At 31.1% G+C, this 26,587-nt stretch overlaps 1 protein-coding gene across 1 annotated transcript; it reads left to right on the forward strand.

The window, feature by feature from the left end:
• The first annotated feature begins 7,836 nt into the window (after positions 1-7,836).
• On the forward strand, positions 7,837-25,961 carry LOC143026947 (uncharacterized). The gene is made up of 2 exons (XM_076187736.1): positions 7,837-9,039; positions 25,932-25,961. Exons 1-2 carry the CDS (start codon positions 7,837-7,839, stop codon positions 25,959-25,961), a joined length of 1,233 nt encoding a protein of 410 aa, XP_076043851.1.
• The last annotated feature ends 626 nt before the right edge of the window (positions 25,962-26,587 follow it).

Below are 26,587 nucleotides of genomic sequence, written 5' to 3' on the forward strand. Positions count from 1 at the left end.
CAAGTACAATAGCAAAAATTTGTGGAAGAATGATCAAAAGTAGATGGGTAAAATATTTAGAAAAACAAAAAAACAAGGCAATTTGGATTCAGACAAGGACGATCATGCGTCACCAATTTAATATGTTTCTATTCAAGGCTAATAGATATAATACAAGAAAGAGATGGATGGGCGGACTGTGCATTTCTAGACCTAAAGAAAGCTTTTGACAAAGTAGTACATAAGAAGTTGCTTAAGAAATTAGAAACTGAAGGAGGAATACAGGGCAAACTGCTAAATTGGATGGAAGACTTTTTGCAAGAAAGAAAAATGAGAGTAGTGATAAGAAACCAGCACTCAAAATGGGATGAAGTAATAAGCGGTGTTCCGCAGGGAAAAGTTCTGGCCCCAATAATGTTTGCTATATATATTAATGATATGGATGAAGGAATTGAAAGCTATATGAGATTCTTTGCAGATGATGCAAAACTACTGAAAAGAGTGAAAACAGAAGAAGATTGTGAATCACTACAGAGAGATCTAAATAAAGTACAGGAATGGAGTAGGAAGTGGGAGATGGAGTTCAATACAAAAAAGTGTAGTATAATGGAATTTGGAAAAAGCAAAAACAGAATAACAGGAGCATATAAATTGGGAGAAGAAGGAATAAAAAAAGTAGAAAATGAGAAGGACCTAGGAGTCATTGTTATGAATAATATGTCACCTGAGAAACATATAAATAAGATTTTTGGAGAAACTTATAATTTAATAAGAACAATCAAAGTTGCATTTACATACCTGGATGAAGAAATGGTGAAGAAAATCCTAATCACCCTGATAAGACCAAGATTGGAATATGCAGCAATGATATGGTCACCAAGTACAAAAAAGTGTATAAAAAAATTGAAAGAATACAAAGAGCAATTACAAAATTGGCACCAACACTCTCAAAACTATCATATGAAGAGAGACTAGAAAAACTTGAACTACAGACACAAGAGCAAAGAAGAGAGAGAGGAGATTTGATAGCTATTTACAGAATCATGAAAGGCATAGAAATTACTGATAGAGAGAATCTGATAAAATAGGATGACAGAAATACTAGAGGACACGGAAAGAATATAAAAAAAGACAGCTATAGAAGAGATTTGAAAAAGAACAGCTTTCCTCACAGAGTAATAGACAGTTGGAACAAGTTAGATGAGAAAGTGGTGTGTGCAAAAACAATACATGAATTTAAAAATAGTTTTTTTATTCCTTCTTCTCCCAAATTATATGATCCTGTTATTCTGTTTTTGCTTTTTCCAAATTCCATTATACTACACTTTTTTGTATTGAACTCCATCTCCCACTTCCTACTCCATTCCTGTACTTTATTTAGATCTCTCTGTAGCGATTCACAATCTTCTTCAGTTTTCACTCTTTTCAGTAGTTTTGCACCGTCTGCAAAGAAGCTCATATAGGTTTCAATTTCTTCATCCATATCATTAATATATATAGCAAACATTATTGGGGCCAGAACTGTTCCCTGCGGGACACCGCTTATTACTTCATTCTATTTTGAGTGCTGGTTTCTTATCACTACTCTCATTTTTCTTTCTTGCAAAAAGTCTTCCATCCAATTTAGTAATTTACCTTGTATTCCTCCTTCAGATTCTCGTTTCTTAAGCAACTTCTTATGTGGTACTTTGTCAAAAGCTTTTTTTAGGTCTAGAAATGCACAATCAGCCCATCCATCTCTTTCTTGTATTATATCTATTAGCCTTGAATAGAAACATATTAAATTGGTGACGCATGATCGTCCTTGTCTGAATCCAAATTGCCTTGGATTTAGTACATTGTTTTTTTCCAAGTATTTTACCCATCTATTTTTGATAATTCTTTCACAAATTTTTGCTATTGTACTTGTTAGAGAGACTGGTCTATAGTTGGTAGGTTCTTCTTTATTTCCTCCTTTATATATAGGTACTATATTTGCTTTTTTCCAATCTTCTGGAACTTTTCCTTCTTTCAAGGAACTGCTTATTATGCTATGTATTTTGTCTGCCAGTTCATTCCTGCATTCTTTCAGAATCCAGTTTGCTATTTCATCTGGTCCATGTGATTTTCTGACATCAAGATTACTCAATTGTATCAATATTTCATTCTTTGATACTTCTATTTTTTCTATAGGGGGGACTTTCTCTTTCCATTCAATCTCTTCAGGTTGTATGTTCTCCCTTGTAAACACTGATTTAAAATGTTTGTTCATAATTTCCGCCATTTCCATTTCCTCAGTGTATTCATCTCCCCCTTGTCTTAATTTCTCCAAGTCCTGTTTGTTTTTCAGTTTATTGTTTACAAATCTGTAGAATAGTTTTGGTTGATCTTTACATTTTTCTATGACGTCTTTTTCATATTTTCTCTTTTCCTCTCTGCACGTTTGTACATATTCATTTCTATAACTGGTATATATTTTCCATTTTTCAGGTTTTCTGTCCTTTTTCCATCTGGTCCAGGCTTTGTCTCTTTTGTCTTTTAACTCCCTACAACCCTTGTTGTACCAGCATTTTACATATTCTTTTTCTTGTTTTTGTCTTGGGACATACTTTTCCACTCCTTTTTTGTAAATTTTGGTCAAAATATTCCATTTCTTTTCCACTGATGTTTCTTCTTTGTATATTTCTTCCCAGTTTTCTTGTTGAAAGAATTCTCTTATTTTATCAAAGTTTGTTTTTTCATACATCATTCTTCCTTTTCTATATTGTTCATTTCTTTTGATATATTTTTCTTCATTAAGTTCCAGTTCAATTAGTATGTGGTCACTTTTACCTATTGGTGTTTTATATTCAATCTTGTCCACTATTCTAGGTTCAGATGTAATTAATAAGTCTAGTCTCGATGGTTCTTCTTCATTTCTATACCTAGTGTTCTCCTGTATCCATTGTGTCATTGTGTGGTCAATAATCATCTCAAGTAGAGCGTTTCCCCATGAGTCATCTCCACCCTTTACTGTCATTTCTTCCCAGCAGATTTCTTTGCAATTAAAGTCGCCCATCATAACTATTCTTCCTCCATCTTCCATTATTTTATTTAATGTTATCTTTGTGTCCTCTAACATACTTTTATGTTCACTCTCCTCCCATGAGGCTGTTTTTGGAGGCACATAATTTATCACAAATTTTCTGCTCTTCTTATCTCTGTCTTCCACTTCTATCATAATCATCTCTACTGTATTCTTTCCATATATGACACACTTCACGTTTATATCCTTCTTAGTCAGGAACATAACTCCACCCCCTTGCTTTTTCTCTCTGTTTCTAATCCAATAATTGTATGCATCATGTCCTACACTGTTGGGTGGTAGTGGGCCTTTTAATTTTGTTTCTACAATTCCCATTATGTCCGGTTCTTTTTCTTTCAAATAATCATTCAGCTCATTCAATCCTGTTATTAATCCATCTATATTTGTGTAAGACACTCTTAGTTTTCTGCCACTTCCATTGTGTTCTCTGTTTCCCTTATGTTTTTCTTTTGTATGTCGAACTTCCTTAGTTTCATGTTCACTACTCTCTAATAGAATCTCTCTTTCTCTGACTCCGTTCTGTTCTCGTTTTTTGCCTTAGCTTCCAGTCTTTTCTGCTTTTCTTCCTCTCTTTCCTCTTTATTCATTTCTCTTTTTATCCATATCTTTTTGTATTGTTCGCTTGTTGCTAGTGTCCCTGTTTTGGATAAGATATTCTCTGCTGTTGTTTGTGACTTGAATTTAATCTTAATTGGTCTGGTCTTGTCTGTGCTATACTTTCCGAGTCTAAATTTCTCTTCGATTTGTTTCATAATTTCTGGTTCATCTTCCTGAACTGATTCTAGTAATTGGCTTACTTTTTCATTTTCCTCTTTGATTCTTGTGGTTCTATCTGTGTTGTGTTTCTCTTCCATTCCTAATATAATTATACATTTCTTCTTGTCTGCTAAATCTCTTACTATATTCTCCTTTTGTCTCATCACTTTAATAACTGAGTCTTCAGTATGTTCTTTCAATTGCTGCTTGACTATGTCAGTGAATGAAACCTTATTTCCTTCTTGGGTTTTCTTCCAATTTTTACTTTCTTTAGCTGTCGTTTCTCTGTTTTCTTTACTATTCTTCTTCAATTCCTCATTCTCCACCTTTACATCTCTTAACTGTCTTTTTAGGTCTTCTATTTCATCAGTTAAGTTTTTATTCGCCTTTTCTAGTTCTTCCAATCTTTCAACCCTTTGTAAAATGGTGTTCATATGACCTAACCTACTCTCCAAGTCCTCGATCACCTTATCAACCTTCTTCTCTAGTCTTGTCAGTCGGGGGGGGTTTGTGTCCCCCCACTCTCTTTAAATCCCTTGAAAATATTCTCATCACTTTCTACTGTATTGTTCCTATCTATACTTCTAATCTTTACATTCTTATTAGACATTCCGTCGTCCTTCAGCTCGTCTTGCGGTCGTTTGTTTACTTTTCGGCGGTCTGTTAGGACCAAGTCCTCTACTTCCTCATTACCTTCCATTTCCCCAGCAATCCCTCCCCTTCTCCTCTTTCCTTACTTTCCCACTACCCCACGAGCAATTTCCCCCCACCCTGTAAATACAAAAAGGCACTTCTCTTTGCGTTGGGATCCACAATCTGCACTTTTCTTCAGAACGTTCTTCAAGCCGTCCGTTCGTTGAAAGTGTGTGTGTGTGTGTGTGTGTATGTGTGTGTGTGAGCGCGTATATGTTTGTGTATGTATGTGTTATTGTCATTGTTATTGTTATTGTTATTGCTGTTGTTATTGCTGTTGTTATTGTTATTGTTATTGTTGCTGTTATTGTTATTGATATTGTTATTTTTAGTTTTAGCATTAGTTTTATTGTTATTGTTACTGTTACTGTTATATTTATTGTTATTGTTTGAGTTAGCGTTATTTTTATCGTTAGCGTTATTGTTAGCGCTAGTGTTATTGTTGGCGTTGTTGTTGGCGTTGTTGTTGGCGTCGTTGTTGGCGTTGTTGATGGTGTTGGAGTTACTATTGTTACTATTATTATTACTACTATTAATGTTAATTCTATTATGATGATCGTCGTTAATATTATTTTATTCTATTATCATTATCTTTACTATTATTAACATTATAGTTATCATTATTTTCATTATAATTACAATCATTGTTACTGTTCTTATGATTATTACTATTATAATCTCTTCATTTTCTATTTGTGGGAGAGCGTTATCGTTACTTTGTTCTATCTGCTACTGCTATTTCTATCGTTGATCTTCCTTTTCTTCTTCCTTTTCTTCCTCCTCTTCTTCCTTTTCTTCCTCCTCTTCCTGCTCGTCCACCTCTTCCAGTTACTCCTCTCCCTCCAGCCTTATGTACATCGTCATTTCACGTTGCAAGCGCGTTACGGTCCCCTTGTGGTCTACTTGGACCAGATGACTCGCCAAGGGGACCCTGGAAACGGACCGGCATGACCCCGGGTGGAAGGGGGAAAGGGGTAGCAAGCGATGACTTACATGTGGTTGTCGAACAGCACGACCCGATGCGAATGGACCTCCTTATCTACCTCTTCCTCCTCCTCTTCCTTTTCCTCTTCTTCCTTTTCCTCCTTCTCCACCCTCTCCACTTTCTCCTCCCCATATTCCACCCCTCCACCTCCTACCTATCCTCTACCCCTACGAAGGTCTCTCTTTCGGAGAGCACTCACCTCCCCCTGACAACCGGCAACAGCCACTGGGTGGGCCCATAAGTCACACAGGAAGGACATTTTGTGTTGTCTAGGGATTGTTAGTGTGTGGGGTTGTATAGAATCTGTCCGGTGTTTTTGTGTGTGGTGGTTCCATCTTGGGCAGTTTGGTCCTGTGGCCAGGCCTATTCTGTGTTTGTACTGTCTTAGAACTGGATGATGTCCTGAATGCAAGTAGGAAAAATGATTTAACTAAATAAAAATAAAAGTAAGTAGAATATACTTTGTGCAATTACCCGAAACAATTAAGTGCTTACATTGGTTACTTGCTGCAGTGAAAGACTGGCCAGCCAAGACCATAACCATCTTCCTCACTCCCCATTTCTATTCTCTTTCCTTCCTCTTCTTGTTCCCCTTTTCCTTCAACTTCTCTTCTCCTTCTTTCTCTTCCCGGTTTCTCCAACTTCGTACCACTTTTCCAATTCCATTTTTCCTTCCCTTCTGTCCCTCTTGCTTATGTTTTCAGTAGCCTTCATCACCCTTTCTCTTGTTTTTCCTCACCCCTATCTCTCCCTTTCTCCTCCCATCCCCTATACTCGTCCATTCCGTTATCCACATCTTTTTCACCCTTCTGTATCTTTCTCCCTCTTCCGTCCTCCTTCTCCCTACACTTCTCGATATCTCCTTCCCACCTTATTTTACATTCCCATACCTTCTATATTCCTCTATTCCTCTTTAGCATCATTTCTTTCCCTAACCTCCTCTCATTCTCTTGTGAGAATTTAAATTTTTGATCGAGAGTTTTTGTGAAATCTCCAACTTGAGCTTTATTCATATATGCTATTTGAATCAGACATTGGTTTTATTTAAGTTGTATTTTAGGAAAAAGGTCGTATATCCCAACCCCCACCCTCACCCCTCTAGCTGTAGAAGAACTGGTCATAGTCCATTCTGGTAGATACGCAGAAATGTCAAATACTATAGTTACCCATAAAATATGAAGTTTTTAAGATTCTATAAATTCAAAGAAAGCAAAATATGATAGGAATGACTTTAGTATTTAACAACCATTCCTTTAATAAAATGTCCACGAGATTACTGACACGACTATGATTCCAAGAATACACTCGGGTGCTATGAAAGGGCAAATGTCAAATATGAGAATGAATATTATTGGTCCGGATAGGAATAAAAGGTTGTGATTTGTCAGCTTCCAACTTTGCGTTTTCCAAATACTGCTTTCGTCCTCATGATAAAAATCCATTTAACCATTAGTTAGAAATGTTGCGAGTAATGATACTTATTTTCTCTCTCTCTGCCTATCTTCTAGCTTGAACATACTTTTCTCAACCTTCTATTCTCTTCGTGCTCATCCATTTTCAGATTCTATTTATTTTTTTACTTCTATTTTATTTATTTATTTATTTATTTATTTATATATTCATTTTTTTTTTTCGATCTAGAGCAGCGTTTCTCAACCAGGGTTCCCCGGAACCCTAAGATTCCGCAAAAGCTCCCTGAGGGTTAAGCGAGAACAAGTGAAATAAACTAATGCACTTTTGATTTTTTATTTAATTTCATATACGTAATATAATTAAACACGCACGACATATTCTCTGAACCATTTAAAAGGGCAGAGGTCACGGGTAATCCGCTAATCTCCTCACACCTGCATAGGAGAAGGTCGCCCCGGGTTAATATGTAGCCCCTCGCCATCCTTTTCACCTAAGGCAAGAAGTAGTTTTTAATATTATTATTATCATTATTATTATTAATAATATTATCTTTAGTGTTATCATTCATTCAAATTTAAAATGTAAATGCAATTGTAAGATTTGATATAAATTGTAAATGTGTAATAATCAATGTAATTCAGACTAGTATCATAAATATCTATTGTATCTTTAAAACAGAAATACCAGAAGATGTCTTATTAGAGACGAAACGTTGTGCAATAAAATGGAGAAGTATAATGAATTGGTCTATGCCCACCCTATCCAAGGGAAGAATATAATTAGAAAAATAGAAAATACAAGAAAGAAATTCAACAACTTCCAGAATGCTGTCGTATTCAATCAAACATGTTTAAAAGAGAACCTGCTCCCAAAATACACAAATATTAGACTCCACGGCCGAGCAGTACAGCGCAGCCGACTAACCTTAGATTTCAGGAAGAAAATGATGGAGGAAGAAATAATTGAGAAGAAATCCAAGATTCCTGAATTACTAGAACAACTTGAAGACACCCAAAGGCGCTACGAAGACCTAGAACTAGACATCACCCTCAAACAGAAGACCCAATCTGCCCTAGATGACGTCATCACAACTCATCACCAAGTAGGTAGAACAAGAATATTGAAAAAGTTATCAAGACTGTACGGCGGTACCCTAGCTATCCCTCAAAGTTCTCCCTCTTTCATCAATCTATCTAATGAAATTTTAACAGAAGACCAAATTGAATTTTTGAACTTGGGTATCAACTGCCACCTAAAACCTAAGTACAACCAAATTAACAAAAAAGTGGAAATAGCAGCCCTCTTCGAAGACATCTGCAAATTAGAGAAAGAAGGCAAAATCTCCGTCAACCAAGACCTCCAAGAACAACTTCAAAGTGAGAGCACAAAATCACGTCACCAACACAACACCACCCCACTACTCTCACCGCGCCTAAAAGAAGCAGCCAGACAACTCAGAGAAAACGAGAAAATTATCATCAGAAAAGCAGATAAGTCCTCATGTTATGTGATATTAGACAAAAGTGTGTATATTGAGAAGTGTAGAGATATTTTACAGGATCATTCAAAATTTAAATTAATTTCTCGTAACCCAACAGAAAATCTGAAAAAGAAATTAAATAACCTCATCACCGGGGTTAATGCAGAGATAGGGGGTACTAAATTTAGCAAACTAGTTGGAGATTTCCAACCAGGATATTTTTATGGTAACGTGAAAACCCACAAGGAGAATAACCCACTTAGGCCTATTATATCACAAATTTCCACTCCTTCTTACCAAGTTGCTAAAATCCTTCATAATATAATTTCTCCTTATATCCCCACTACCTACTCCCTCCGCTCAACCGAGGAATTCATCGACCTTTTAAATACCAACCAGACCAAAGGTCCCATTGCATCTTTAGACGCCCAAAATCTCTTTACTGAAATTCCCGTCACAAGAACTATTAGTATCATATTAGACTATGTATACCATCACAGTGATCTCCCACCACCCAAAATCCCACACAACTTTATGAAAGCATTATTAGAAACTTGCACCACAGAGGTCCCATTCAGATGCCCAGAGGGAAAACTTTATATGCAAACGGACGGTGTATCCATGGGGTCACCACTAGGAGTCCTATTTGCCCAAGCATTTATGGCTGAAGTAGAACATAGGGTTTTCCAAAACAGAGATTTGACACCACATATTTATTGCAGATACATTGATGATATATTTGTTAGCACTAAATCAACTAAAGACCTAGAACTACTAAGGTACCACCTCCAAGAGATTTCTGGGCTCTCTTTTACTGTTGAATTGAACAAGAATGGAACTCTCCCCTTTCTAGACATATTAGTAGATTCCAAACCCAATAAATATACCTTGAATGTATACCGGAAGCCTACCAACTTAAACAAATGCATGAATGGAAACGGGGAATGCACAGAAAATTATAAAAAAGGTGTCATCAGAGCATATATAAAAAGAGCCTTACTAGTATGCTCATCATGGAAAGCTCTACACAATGAACTTAAACACATAAGACAAATGCTCATTAATAATGGCTATTCTAATACTGATTTTGACAACATGACAAAAGAAATGCTTCATAGATTTTATTCCAAGGACAACACTCAGAGTAAATCCAAAGCAAAACACCAGATAAACATATTTTACCACAACACTTATACAGAAGCATACAAAAAAGATGAGAAAGCTGTCAGAGATATAATAAAGAAAAATTGCCACCCCGTAAACAAGGAAGATGAAATAAAAGTCATCATATACTATAAGAATCCCAAAACATCTTCACTAGTGATGGAAAATAACCTGTTCAAACCTGAGGCATTACAGAAAACCAATGTAATTTATGAATTCACTTGTCCAGAGGAAGACTTTGCACTTCCAGCGAGATACATTGGTCATACACAATGTACCTTAGGCAGAAGGTTAACATACCATCAGCAAACGGGGGCGATAAAAGAACACCTAAAGAAATGCCACAACATAGTAATCACAAGGGATTTAATATCTAAAAATACTAAAATCATTGGACACCATTATAATTCAAGAAAACTCCAGCTCTTAGAATCTATATACATTAGAGAAAAAGCCCCTTCCATCAATTTGCAATGTGACCTAATATCAAATATCCCCTTGTATAGCCATAAATTGCAACATTCCGCCTCTACCACCCCCTCCTCCTCAGCTTCACCCTCTCCTCTCCCTCCTCCTCCTCCTCCTCCCCCACCCCCTCCACACCCCCCCTCTCCTCATCAGGTCTCTGAACCATTTAAAAGGGCAGAGGTCACGGGTAATCCGCTAATCTCCTCACACCTGCATAGGAGAAGGTCGCCCCGGGTTAATATGTAGCCCCTCGCCATCCTTTTCACCTAAGGCAAGAAGTAGTTTTTAATATTATTATTATCATTATTATTATTAATAATATTATCTTTAGTGTTATCATTCATTCAAATTTAAAATGTAAATGCAATTGTAAGATTTGATATAAATTGTAAATGTGTAATAATCAATGTAATTCAGACTAGTATCATAAATATCTATTGTATCTTTAAAACAGAAATACCAGAAGATGTCTTATTAGAGACGAAACGTTGTGCAATAAAATGGAGAAGTATAATGAATTGGTCTATGCCCACCCTATCCAAGGGAAGAATATAATTAGAAAAATAGAAAATACAAGAAAGAAATTCAACAACTTCCAGAATGCTGTCGTATTCAATCAAACATGTTTAAAAGAGAACCTGCTCCCAAAATACACAAATATATATAAGTGTGTGTATATACATATATATATGCATATATATGTATGTATATATATATATATATACATGTATATATATATATATATATATATTGCGCAGGGGTTCCTTGAGACATGTAATTTATTTTAAAGGTTACGCAAGGGTAAAAAGGTTGAGAAACGCTGCACTAGAGTGTTTATTTTTTCTTCCAACTGTATAAGTATTCCTTTTCAAGTCTTGTGATCACCGAATGGAAGGCGACCTACCAAATCTTCTCTTCCAGCATCCTCGGCTCTATTTTTCCTCAATCTGCATTGGAATGTTTCTTTATAGCTTTCATCTCTCATATATTTGTTTAAAAAATCGTTTTATGTCTATGCTCTTTAGAGATTTTGATTTGGCATGTTTTAGTTTGCCCACAACTAGCCTGTGGTCTGAACCGCATGACATCAATATTATGTTTTTTACATCTCTGAAAAATCTTGTTATGTTTTAACATAAGGTAAATTATGGGTTTGTTGGTGTATTTTTGCTATATGTTTTTCTATCCGTACCAAATCCTTTGCCGTCTTTTTCAATGTATCCATTCAGATCACCCATGATAACTACATTTTCGGCGTATGGTAAGTCGTTCTTAACATTCTGGAGGGATTCTTAGAATACTTTTCTTTTTTTCTGATGGTCGACTTTGAGCGGTGCGTAGACTTCTATGAAACTTATTTTTTTCTAATTTGTCAGGAGGCCAAAATCCTCTCGTATTTCTGCTCTACTCTCGTGATTCTTTGTGCTTGTGTCTGCTCTTCCATTATATACGAACTGATAGTTATCATGCAAAACCCTTCTGTCTTTTCTTGCAAGTCTTGTTTCACATAAAGCAACTATGTCGACTTTCTTTTCTTTTATCACTAAAATCAGTTCCTCCTCCTGTTCCCTAAGTGTTCCTACATTTAATGTAGCCATTGGCAAAAATTTCCTGGAGAAGGTTCTAGAATTATTCAATAGTCAGGGTCCATTTCCTTTCGATGGTCGATCAAGGTTGATGTTAGAGTTCCGAGGCAAAAAGTGAGTTTCTTGAGCACTATTTCCCGGTTCACTAGGCCTATTCCACACCATTTGAGACTATTAATTTGGTACCACGTGGCGTCCATTCCCACGCCCAGGAGTCACCAAGGCTTCAGGAACCCCGCTCTCCACGTCGATGATGGATCCAAAGGAATAGCAAGGCACCGTCACAGAAGTTACCGGAGAGATGCTCTTATACAAATCCAAAGACGCCAGTAGGAATAAACCGTCGGACTTTGTCGAAGTTAAGCAGTCTCTTCTCCAAATGAGTGCAAATCCTTGAACTGTGCAACACTCAACTGATGATGCTTCAAATATGGGTCGAGGTTGTCCATGTAGCAACATGATATTTTTAGTATATTCTAAACTTGTCATTTATTAGTAAACATTGAAGTTATCATTAATAGTACTTTCTAATGTTGTCATTATTAGTACCTTCGAAACTTTTTATTATTAGTACACATCCAAGTTATCATTAATAATACCTTCAAAACTTGTAATTTTTAGTACCTTTAAACTTATTATCATTAATACAAATTAAAGATATCTTTAATAGTACCTTCTAAACTTGACATTATTGGTATATTCTAAACTTGTCATTATTAGTACACTTTGAAGTTGTCATTATTAGTACCTTCTAAACTTAGTACAAATTAAAGTTATCATTAATAGTACCTTCCAAGCTTGTCATTATTAGTACACATTAAATATATCATTGATAGTTTCTTCTAAACTTGCAAATATTAGAAGCTTCCAAACTTGTCATAGTTAGTACATTTTAAAGTTATCATTAATAGTTCCTTCTAAAGCTCTCATTAATAGTACTACATATTAAAGTTATCAGTAGTTACAGATTCTAAACTTGTCATTACTATTACCTTTTAAAATTGTCTTTTTAGTACACATTAATGTTATCATTAATAGTACCTTCTAAACTTATCTTTATTACTACCTTCAAAACCTGTCATTATTAGTACACATTAAAGTTATCTCTAATAGTAGCTTTAAACTTGCCATAATTAGTATATTCTAAACTTGTCATTATTAGTACACATTGAAGTTATCATTAATAGTATTTTCTAAACTGATCATTAGAAGTACATTCTAAACTTGTTATCATTAGTACCCATTAATGTTCTCATAAATAGAACCTTCTCAACTTGTCATTATTAGTGCCTTCTAAACTCTTCATTACTGGTACATATTAAAGTTATCATTAATAGTAGTTTAGAAGATACTATTAAATATAACTTTAATGTGTACTTATAATAACAACTTTAGACTATACCAATATAGAAAATATTAGCATATACTAATAATGGCAAGTTTAGAATACACTAATAATAACTAGTTGATAATATAATAATAATGACGTTTAAAATATAATAATAATGACAAATTTAGAAGGTACTATTAATGATAACTTTAATGTGTACTAATAAGGACAAGTTTAGAATATACCAATAATGACAAATTTAGAAGTTACTCTTAACGATAACTTTGATGTGTACTAATAATGAGAAGTTTAGTTTATACTAATAAAAGAAAGTTTAGAAGGTATTATTAATGGTAACTTTAATGTGTACTCATAATCAAACGTTAGAATAATGAAAATATTACAATATACTAATAATGACAAGTTTTGGATATACCATAATTGAAAAGTGTTGAATATATTAAAGATGAATAGTTTAGAATATAATGACAAGTTTAGAATGTACTAATAATGATAAATTTAGAAGGTACTATTATTGATAACTTTAATATGTACTAATAATTACTGATAATTAATAATTAATGATAAGTTTATAAGGGATTGTTAACGATAACTTTATTGTGTACTAATAATGAAAATTTAGAATATACTAATAATGACAAGCTTAGAATATACTAATAATGACAAATTCAGAATATACTAATAATGACAAGTTTAGAATACACAAATAATGCAGATTAGAATATACTAATAATTAAATGTTTAAAGGTAGTATTAATGATAACTTTAATGTGTAGAGTATACTAACAATTACTAGTTTAGAATGTACTAATAATGACAAGTTTAGAATATAGTAATTATGACAACCTATTGTTTTATTATCATTTGTCTCTCTGATTTTTATTTATTATTAGCTATATGTCAATTTATTATTATTTACTATTTACCTGTTTGTTTATTATTTAACTATACCTATGCATTTATTTATGTATTTTATTTGTTAAATACATTATTATAGTTTTTATTTATTATTTTATTATTATTATGATTTTTTCGCATCCAACCTAGATATGGACTAAAAGTTCTCCTGTCGGCATGCTCCGCCTTTGTAATCCTTTGTAATAATAAGTCTAGAATGTACTATTTCTTGGAACATTTATGAAAGCGATATTATCTCATTATCAACACACATTAAAGTTTTCATTAAAAGTACTTTCTAAGCTTGTCATTATTAATATATTTTAAACTTATTATTATTACACATTAAAGTATCATTAATAATACCTTCTAAATTGACATTATCAGTATATCTAAGACTTGTCGTTATTCTTATATTCTATACCAGCCATTATTAAAATTCTAAACTTTCATTAAGAGAATATTATTAATAGTACCTTCTAAACATGCAATTATTAGTATATGCTAAACTTGTCATGATAAGTATATTCTAAAGTTGTCATTACTGTGATATTCTAAACTGCTCATTATTAGTATATTCTGTGCTTTTCATTAATACCATATTCTAAGTTTGTCATTATTAGTACACATTAAAGTAAACAATGATTCGAAACTTGTCATTAGTAGTATATTCTAAAATTTCATTATTATCATGTTCTAAAATTGTCATTTTTAGTTTATTCTATTTTTGTCATTATGATAATATTCTAAACTTGTCATTAGTGTATTAAATTTTTTCATTATTAGTATATTCTAAACATATCAATATTAAAGTTAGTATCAATTATACCTTCTAAACTTGTCACTATTATTATATTCTAAACTTATTATTATTAGTATATTCTTAATTTGTCTTTATTAGTACTCTCTAATTTTGTCTTTATTTTTACCCTCTAAATTTGTACTTATTAGTATATTCTAAATTTACCATTATTAGTGTATTCTAAATTTTTTATTATTAGTATATTCCAATCTTGTCATTATTAGTATATTTTCAAATTTTCATTATTACTATATTCCATATATGTCATTATTAATACACATTAAAATTATCATTAATAGTACCTTCTAAACCTGTCATTAGTATATTGTAAACTTGCTATTATAATTATATTCTAAACTTATCATTATTAGTATATTCTAAGTATGTCATTATCATATTCTAATATTTCCATTATTAGTACACATTAAATTTATCCTTAATAGTAATTTCTAAACTTGTCATTATTAATATATTCTTAACTTGTATATTCTAGACATGTCATTATTATTATATTCTAAACTTTTCTATGTTAGTATATTCCCAACTTGTCATTATTAGTCCACATTGAATTTATTATCTATAGTACCTTCTAAACTTATCATTATTAGTATATTCTAAACTTGTCATTATTAGTGCACTTTAAAGTTATTTTGATAGTGCTTTCTAATTTTGTAATCATTAGTATGATTAAAATTCCAATTATTAGTACACATTGAAGTTATCATTAATAGTACCTTTTGACCTTATCGTTATTAGTACCTTCTAAACTTGTCATCATTAGGATATTCTAAACTTGTCATCATTGAGATATTCTAAACTTGTCATTATTATTATTATAATTTAAACTTTTCATTTGTAGTACATTCTAAACTTGTCTTTATTAGTTTTTTCTTAACTTGGCATTTTTAATATATTCTAATCTTGTTATTACTAGTATATTCTTAACTTTTTGTTATTAGTACACAATAAAGTTATCATTATAATAGTACAATTTAAACTTGTCATTATTAGTATACATTAGAGTTATTCATAGTACCCTCTAAATTTTTATTAGTATAATCTAAACTGATCATTATTAGCATATTCTAAACCTTTGATTATTAGTATATTCTAAACTTGTCAGAATTACTTAGACAAAATGTAGTAGCATATTTGTAAATAATAATCACGAAGAACCCACAGTAGGACTAAAAGGAAAGAAGCATAACTTTTATATTTCGGCTAATAGCTATAGGCTTTTCCCTGTGGAGGGTTCTAGGTATTAGCCGAAATATAGAATTTATACTTTCTTCTAAGTTTCCTTTTATACATTGAATTTATCATTAATAGTACCTTCTAAGCATGCCATTATTGGTATATTCTAAACTTATCAATATAAGTATATTCTAAACATACCATTATTGCTATATTCAAAACTTATCAATATAAGTATATTTGAAACATATCATTATTAGTATATCCTAAACTTGTCATTACTAGTATTATTAGTATAGTCTAAACTTGTCATCATTAGTACACATTAAAATTATCATTAATAGTACCTTCTAAACTTGTGAAGCTCCTGGAAGAGACCATGTGTTAAATTCTCCTCGGTATTTATTAGAATTATTAATACTATTTTCTGCAGCTTGTATAATTTTTTCTCATTTTCTTGCTGAGTCCTTGGCATAATAGTTCTGTCTTTCCAACTCGGTAGGTTTCCTGTTTTGTCTATGTCTATGTGTGAGTAGCTGATTCTGTGTGATTTAACGATATTTTTGTGTTGTGTCCGTTTTGTGGTTCTTTGTGCACTCTCTCCATAGTACGATTAATCACACCCAGTACAGGGGATTTTGTACACAATGCTGTTTTTATTTTTAAAGTCTGTTGTTTTGTTTGTTATTATTTTTCTTATTTTCAGTCCTGTCTTTGTAATTATTTTAATGTTGTTTCTATCTATGTATTTTCTTATTTTTGTTACTGCTGTGGAGTTTGAGATTGCTAATATATTGTTCTCATTATTTTCTTGTTTTTCTTTGCTACTTGTTGCCCTTTCCATTATCTCTTGTGCTTTCGTTTTTGAATGTATAATCAAAGTCTTATAATATTTTAATTTTTGAAACATTAAATCTATGTTTTATTTCGTCTTTTATATACTCTGTGCTACATATTCTGTATGTAATTCTTTCACTGTGACCTGATAAACAGTGGACATAATCTTCTATGTTTGTTTTCAGTGTATCTTATATTTTGGGCTAGAATCTGTTCTAATGATTGTTGTATCTAAAAATATTAAGCACCCTTCTTGTTTTTCTTCTAGTGTGAATTTGATCTTTTCGTGTATTTAATAATCGGACTTTGTTTTCGATGTTTGTGGTTTTGGGTGTTATGAATAATATTTCGTCTACATACCTTACCCATGTGGTGTGTCTTCCTATTGCATATTCCTATTATATATTGTATATTTGTACATTTTCAATGTCTCCAAGAAAAGATTTGCAGCTATTGCACTAAACGGTGACCCCATAGGGAGACAGTAGTGTTGTCTATATTCTACTTGGTTGAATGTAGAGGGGTCGAAATTAATTCATAATGAGATTATCTGTAGATAATTTGGCCTTGAAATGGGATAGTTTATTTTCATCTATTTTTTTTCTGTTACTCTTTTTATAGCTTTGAAATGGGTAGTTTATATTTATCCATCTTTTCTGTTACTCTTTTTATGGCGTCTAGTGCTCCATTTCTTGGAACATTTGTAAAGAGCAATACTATCTTTAAATTGTACAAATATCATATTTCCTGAATTCTTTAGATGGGTTCCGCTTATCGATCCTAACATTTGTGAAAGTGGTTTGACTAACTGTTTGGCTAATCTATGCGGGGCGATATTTATGTATTTTCCGGATTCCACGTATCTGAGGGGGAGTATATTCTAAACTTGTCATTTTTAGTACTCAGTAATGTTATCATTAATAGTACCTTCTATATTTGTCATTATTTGTGTATTCTAAAATTAACATTATTAGTAAACATTAAAGTTATTATTAATATTACCGTTTAAACTTACCATCATTAGTACATTCTAAACTTCTCATTATTAGTATATTTTAAACAGTATATTCCAAACTTGCAATTATTAGTACATATTAATGTTATCATTAATAGTACCTTATCAACTTGTGATTAAATATGTCATTATTAGCAAACATCAAAGTTATTATTAAACAACTTTTAAAGTTATTATTAAACTTGTCATTACTAGTATATTCTAAACTTCCCATCATTAGAACACATAAAAGTTTCATTAATAGTAATTTCTAAACTTGTCATTACAACATATTGTATACGCCACCACAAATTTACAAAGAATGACAAATACTGATAATGACAACTTTAAAAGTGACTAAAAGTACTAGTAGATTTTTTTTTAAATTAACAATAATGATAAATTTAGGTGCTAGTAAAATTAAGCAAGTACTAATAATGATCATTTTAGAAAGTATTAATAATGATAAATTTATCAAGTAGTAATGTTAATAACTTTAAAAAGTGATAACAAAGTTAGCATTGATAGCTATTAATAATGACTAGAAGAGACTAATAGTAATAACTATAGAATGTATTATTAATGATCAATTAAGAAGGTACACATTATATTACTTAAAAAGCTATAACTAATGATAACATTGAAAGACATTCATAAAATGGTACTAATAATGACAAGTTTAGAAAATACTAATAGTGACAAGTTCAGAATATACTTATGAAAATGTTTAGAATACACTAACAATGACAAGATTAGAAGGTATTATTAATTATATCTTTAATGTGTACTAATAATGACAAGTTTAGAATATACTAATAACGACAAGATTAGAAGGTACTAGTACTGATAATCTTAATGTGTACTGATAATGACAGGTTTAGAATATACTAATGATGACAAGTTTATAATATACTAATAATAACATGTTTATTTTATAATAATAATGACAAGATCAGAATATACTAATAATAAGAAGCTTACAATATACTGATAATGACAAGGTGACAATATACTAATAATGACAAGTTTAGCATATACTAATAATGACAATTTTAGAATATACTAATAATGACAATTTTAGAATATATTGTAAAAATATTGGTTTACAATATACTAATAATGACAAGAAATATATACTATTAATGACAAATTTAGAATATACAAATAATAACAAGCTAATGTTGACAACTTTGGATAATTACAAGTTTAAAAGACACTATTAATGATAACTTTGAATGGTACTAAAAATGAAAAATTTACAACATACTAAAATAAGTTAAAATATACTAATAATGACAATTTTAGAATATATTAATAATGAAAACTTAGAATATACTAATAATGACAAGTTTAGAATATAATGATAATGACAAGTGTAGAATATAATAATAATGAAAAGTATAGAATATAGTAATAATGATGATTTTAGAATATACTATAAATGACAAGTTCAGAAGGTACTATTAATCATAATCTTTATGTGTACTAATAATGGCGAGATTAGAATATACTAACGATGAAAGGCTGAGAATAAACTAATTGACAAGTTTAGACGATATATTATTCATAAAAGCAAAAATTATAAAACATAGAAAACAAAATCCGATTATTATAATGACAAGTTTAGAATGTACTACTATTTATAGGTTTAGAATATACTAATAATGACATGTTTAGAAGGTAGTATTGATAGTAACTTTAATGAGTAAATAATGACAAGCTTATAATAACAAAGTTTGGAATATACGAACAATGATATGTTTAGAAGTTATTATTAATGATAACTTTAATAAGTACTAATAACTATAAGTTTAGAATATACTACTGACAAATTTATGATATACCAATAATGACAATTTTACAATATACTAATAACATAACGACAATTTTATGATATACTAATAAATACACTAATAAAGTTTAGAACATACTAATAATAACAAATTTAGAATATACTTATCATGACAAGCATACTTATAATGACAATTTTTAAAGGTACTTTTAATATAACTTTAATGTGTTCTAATAATGATAAGTTTAGAATATAATAAATATGACATGTATAGAATATACTAATAATGACAAGTTTATAACATACTAATAATGACAATTTTAGAATATAATAATGACAAGTTCAGAATATAATAATGACATTTAGAATATACTAATAATGATAAGTCTAGAAGGTGCTATTAGTGATAACTTTGATATGTGCTTATAATGAAAAGTTTAGAAGATAATAATAATAAAAGTTTGGAAGGTACTAATTTTAATGTGTACTAATGATGACAAGCTTAGAATATACAAATTTAGAATATACTAATAACGACAAGTTTAGAATAAACTAATAATGACGTTTTTAGAATATACTAATAATGACAAGGTTAGATTATACTAATAATGACAAGTTTAGAAGGTAGTATTAATGATACCTTTAATATACATATGTATATATAGTAATTACAAGTTTAGAATATACTAATAATGACAAGTTAAGAATATGCTAATGATGACATGTTTATAATGACAAGTTTAGAATAAACTAATAATAAAAAGTTCAGAATAAACTAACAAGAAAAATCTAGAATATACTGTAAATGATAACTATATTATATAGGAATAATAGAATTTTAGAATACACTAGTAATGACAGTATTAGAATATACTAATAAGGATAAGTTTAGAATATACTAATAATGACAAGTATAAAAGATACTATTAATGTGTAGCAATAATGACAAGTTTAGAAGATACTATTAATGACAAGTATAAAAGGTACTATTAATGTTTACTAATAATGACAAGTTTAGAATATAATAATAATGAAACTTAAGAATATACTTATAATGAAAATTTAGAATATGCTTATCATCAGAAAGTTAGAAAATACTTATGATAGAATATAACTGTAACGTCAAGTTTGGAATATTCTAATAACGTTAAGTTTATAATATCCATATAATACAAGTTTATAATGACAAGTTTACAAGGTACTATATTTGATAACTTTAATGTGTGCAAATAATGAAAAGTTTAGAATATACTAATATTGATAATATTAGAATTTACTAATTATGACATATTTAGAAGATACCATTAATGATAACTTTAATGTGTACAAAATAATAACAATTTCAGAATACACTAATAGAGTTTAGAATATACTAATAATAATAATTTTACAATATATTATTGAAAAGTTCAGAATATACTTATAATGACGAGTTTATAATATACTTTTATTGACAGGTTTAGAAAATACTAATAATGATAAGTTTAGAATATAATAATAATGACCATTTTGAAATATACTAGTAATGGCAAGTTTAGAATATACTAACAATGACAAATTTCGATGGTAATTTTAATGATAACTTGAATGTGTACTAATAATGACAATTTTAGAATATACTAATAACGAAAATTCAGAATATACTTAAATAAAAAGTTGAACATATAATGAAACATTAGAATGTACTTATAATGACAAGCTTAGAATATACTTACAATTACAAGTTTAATATATTTATAATAACTTTAGAATTTACTTATAATGAAAAGTTTGGAAGGTTCTATTATCGAGTCTATTAATGTCCACTAATAATAAAAAAATTTAGAAGATACAAATAATGACAACTGTAGAATATACTAATAATGATACGTTTACAATATACTAATGATAGAAAGTTCTAGGATATATGAATAATTTCATATATGGGATATACTAAGAATGACAAGTTTAGAATATGCTAATGAAAAGTTTGGAGGGTGATACTAATGAAAGTTTATAACATACTAATAAGTTAAGATTATACTAATACTGACGAATAATGAAAAGTACAAAATGTACTTTTGATGATAACTTTAATGTGTACTAATAATGATAAATTCCAAAGGTTCTTTTGATAATAAATTTAATGTGTACTAATAATGACAAGTTTAGAAGGTACTGTTAATTATAACATTAATATGTACTAATAATGACAAATTTAAATAGTACTAAAAATGAGAAGTTTGGAAAAGATTAAAAATGACAAGTTTAGAATATACTAACGGAAATTTTTGATATACCGTTATTATCAAGTTCAGAATTTACTAATAATGAATAATTTAGAAAACAGTAAGCAATACAAGTTTAAAAGTTACTATTAATGATAACTTTAATGTTTATTAATAACGACAAGATTAACAGTCACTAATAATGACAAGTTTATAATATACTAATAGTAAGAATTTTAGAATATATTAATAAGGAGAACTTTAGATCAACGGTTTAGAATACACAAATAATGACAAGTTTAGAATGTGCTTATAAGGAAAAATTTAGAATATACTAATAATGACGTTTAGAAAATACTAATAATGACAAGTTCAGAATACACTAATGATATGTTTAGAATATACAAACAGGGACAAATCGAGAATATATTAATAATGACATGAATAGAATATACTAATAATGACATGTTTAGAATATACTAGTAATTATAAGATTAGAATATACTAAAAACGACATGTTTAGGTTTAGTAATAATGACAAGTTAGTATAAATGATAAATTGAATGTGTACTAATAATGAGAGGTTTAGCACATAATGATGACAAGTTTAGAAGATACTTCTAATGACAAGTTTAGAAGATACTAATATTAGGAAGTTTAGGGTATACTAATAATATTAAATTTATAAGATACTAATAATGACAATTCTAAAAACACTAATAATGAGAATTTAAAAAATAATAATTACACATTTAGAAGTTACTATTATTGATATTTTTAAAGTGTACTGATAATGATAATTCTAGAATGTACTAATAATGAGAAGTTTAGAATATATTAGTAATGACAAGTTAGAAATATACTAATAATGACAAGTTTAGAACATAATGAAAAGTTTAGAATATACTCATAATGACAAGTTTAGGATATACTAATAATGACAAGTTTAGGAGGAACTATCAATGATAATATATACTATTAATGAAAGTTTAGAATATACTAATAATTGCAAATTTAGAATATACTAATAATGAATTTTTTTGAATATACTAGTAATGACAGCTTTATAATATACTAATAATGATAAATTCATAATAATGAGAAATTGAGAATTTTCTAACACTGAGAAATTTAGAATATACCAAAAATGAAAAGTTTTAAAAATACTAATAATGAATGTTTAGAAGGCACTATTAATGGTAAATTTAATGTGAACTAATAATGATAAGTTTAAAATCTACTTATAATGACAAGTTATTATTGGTACCTTGTAAGATTATCATTATAAGTAAACTTATATATTCGAAACTTATAAATATTTATAGCTTCTGAATTAGCAGTGTTAGTATATTATGGTTTCGCAATTATACTTTTCAAATTTATCATTATCAGTACCATCTAGTTATTATTTGTACATTCTAAGGTTACTAAGATGATACTAATAATGGCAAATTTATAAAATACATATAATGAGAAGTTTAAAAGGTACTCTTAATGATAACTTCAATGTGTACTCATAATGACAGAATTAGAATATACTAATAATGAATACTTTAGAATATACTAATTATGAACACTTTAGAATATACTAATAATGACACTTTTAGCATACAACAATAATGACAAGTTTAGAATATAATAGTAATGACTATTAATGATGATTGATGTGTACTAATTATGACAAGTTAAAAATATAGTAATAATGGCAATTTTTGAATATTCTAATAATCACATGTATAGAATACAATATAATGACAAGTTTAGAATATAATGATAATGACAAGCTTAGAAGGTACCATTAATGATATCTTTAATGTGTACTAATTATGACAAGTTTAGAATATATAAATAATGACAATTTTAGATTATTCTAACAATCACAAATTTAGAATATACTATTAATAAAAAGTTTATAATATGATACTAATGACCAATTTCTAATATAATAATAAGTTTAGAATATACTAATAAAGAGAATATGATAAAAATGACCACTTTAGAATATGATAATGACAAGTCTAGAATATTCTAATAATGAAAAGTTTAGAATATAGTATTAAAGATAACTTTTATTTTGTACTAATAAAGAAAAGTATGTATTAATAATGACAAGTTTAGAAGGTTCTATTAACGACACTTATAAAGTGTACTAATACGAGTAATACTGTAATACTGAATTGACAAGTTTTGAACGTAATATTAATCATTACTTTTACGTGTACTAATAATGAGAAGTTTAGATTATACTAAGCATGGAAAGTTTAGAAGGTACTATTAATGATGCTTTAAAGTGCACTTATAATGACAACTTTAGAAAAGATTAGCATATGTTAATAAACACAAGTTTAGAATATACAAAAAATAAAAGGGTAGAATATACTAACAATGACTAGTTGAGAATACAATAATAAAGACAAATTTAAAGTATACTAATAATGACAAATTTAGAAGGTACTATTAGAAGGACAAGATTAGAATATAATGATATAATATATGATACAATATAATATGATATGATATAATATAATATATAATATAATATACATACATACATACATATACCAATGCTTTTTCCCCCTTACTAGGGAGGTAGCCAAAAAGGAAAAGGCATAGAAACATTTCCACCCATTCCATCCCTGAAAACACTCATCACCCCTCCACCCTCCCTCCCATCTTAGCACCTCCTAGATGACGGGTCACCCCTGCACCTTGTCCACTGCCCTGGGTCAGAAGCAGTGTCGCAAGACACAGCGCATCCACAGCAAGGCCGCTTCATTAAATCGGCGACCCCCCCCTCTCCGTCCCCCCATATAAAGGAGAGGACGGGGAGAAATCCCTTCGGGCTGCGTCAAGTTTTTGCTCACACACACTACCTCACCCCCCATCCCCCCGTCCATTCCACCTCATGCATCACAACATCTTCCATATACAACCATTCTCCATTCACCCCTGTCTTCTGTCCTCTCCCGTCCTTCCTCAACAGACATTCCCCTCTTCCCCAAAGCCCCCTTCACCCCATCCATCCATCTCATCCTAGGACGTCCCCTCGTGTTCACTCCCACCACATCTGCCTTCCATACCTCCTTTACTAGTCTTTCTTCACTCATTCTTTCCATGTGTCCATACCATCCTAATACTCTTTCATCAACCTTATCTCCCAACTCCCTGTCCACCCCTGTTCTCCTCCTCACCTCCTCATTTCTCACTCTATCCAGCCTAGTAACCCCCATCATACTTCTCAGACACTTCATCTCAAACACATTCAAGCTCCTTCTCTCTTCCTCTCTTATGTTCCATGTTTCTGCTCCATACAGTGCTGTTGGCACAATCACTCCTTCATACAGTCTCCTCTTAGCATCCATTCCCAAATGTCTATTCCTCATTACACTTTTCAATCCACCAAGGCATTTACTCGCTTCTCTCAATCTACATTCTACCTCCACCTTTACTCCACCTTTTCCTGCCACATTTGCACCCAAGTATCTAAAACTATCCACTTCCTCCAGTTGCTCTCCCCTAATGGTCACTTCCAGATTACTGCCATATGTGTCTTACCACAAAAATCTGATCTACACAACTTGTACCTGTCCTAAATCCACACTGTTCCTCACCAATTACTCTCTCTGTTCCTCTCCTAATCCTCTCAATCAAGATCCTCCCATAAGCCTTCCCAACTACACTTAACAAGCTAATCCCTCTGAAACTACTACATTCACACTTGTCCCCCTTTCCCTTGTAAAGTGGAACTATACAAGCACTCCTCCAGTGCTCCGGCACTCTACCTTCTCTCCAGCAATCATTAAATAACCTCACCAACCAGTCCACCATCACTGTACCTCCCTCTTTAAGACATTCAGCATGGCATCCATCCAGACCAAGTGCCTTACCTACTTTCATCATCTTAACTGCTGCCTTCACTTCATCCTTCCCTATTTCTCCTCCATTTTCCTCACTCATTACTCTCATTTTCTTAGCATTTCCCACTGCAGCTATCTTTCCCTCCCTATCCTCCTTCACATTTAGCAACTCCCTAAAATATTCTGCCCATCTTCCCCTTACTGCCTTCTCCTCCGTTATCATCTCTCCATCTGCACCTTTTAGCTTTTCTTCTCTACTTGATTCGCCTCCTCTTCCTCTCTTAATTTCTTTCCAAAACATCTTTTTATTACTTTCAAAGTTTTCTGTCATACTCTTACCCCATTTTACATCTGCTCTCCTCTTTGCCTCCTTTACCTTTTTCTTTACTTCTCTTTTCTTTTCTATGTATAGGGTGCTCCAGAGAAAATGCCACAAATTTGATCTCGGTTTATTTAAGAACAGACAGAGATGCAAGAACAAACTTTAGCATTCTGAAAAGCTAACATGATGACAATTTATTCAGCACTCAAGCAAACTTCTTGAAGTGCACGTGTGACCACCACGTCGATTAAAACATGCTTTGATCCGGAGGCAGAAATTCTCCGCGACTTTGCGGCATGTCTCCGCCGTCACATTGGCTGCATAAGATTCGACACTCTGCTTTAACTGGTCAAGGGTGGTTGGCTTGTTTGCATACACCTCTCCCTTAGACGCTCCCCAGAACCAATAGTCCAAGGGATTGAGGTCAGGGCTATGAGGTGCCCACTCGTGTGTTGTGCGGAAACTGATCACGCGGGATCCAAAAATCGTGAGCTGTATGGGGCGTAGCTCCATCTTTCTGAAACCACATTCTGCTCTTCTGGTGGACAGTGAACCTTTGACCAAGTTCAATGTTGAACTTGTTGATGATTTCACAGTAACGCTCGCTGTTGACTGTCACTGTCTTGCCACGCCCGTCCTGAAACCAGTACGGTCCGTGAAGACCATGTCTGGGGTTGAATGCGATCTATGCAGTCACTTTGGCGCCCTTCAGATATTTCTCACTCTTCTCCTCAGGAGGCTCCTCG

Source organism: Oratosquilla oratoria, chromosome 7 (assembly GCF_046742065.1).
Source record: "Oratosquilla oratoria isolate Oo_2021 chromosome 7, ASM4674206v1, whole genome shotgun sequence".
Lineage (NCBI taxonomy): Eukaryota > Metazoa > Arthropoda > Malacostraca > Stomatopoda > Squillidae > Oratosquilla > Oratosquilla oratoria.

What these genes read in the sequence shown, in the direction of transcription:
- LOC143026947 (XM_076187736.1), top strand. Translation starts at nt 7,837, where the DNA reads ATGGAGGAAGAAATAATTGAGAAGAAATCCAAGATTCCTGAATTACTA. An exon ending in CCCAAGCATTTATGGCTGAA is followed by an intron (nt 9,040 to 25,931) that starts GTAGAACATAGG and finishes TTCTATGTATAG; the next exon opens with GGTGCTCCAGAGAAAATGCC.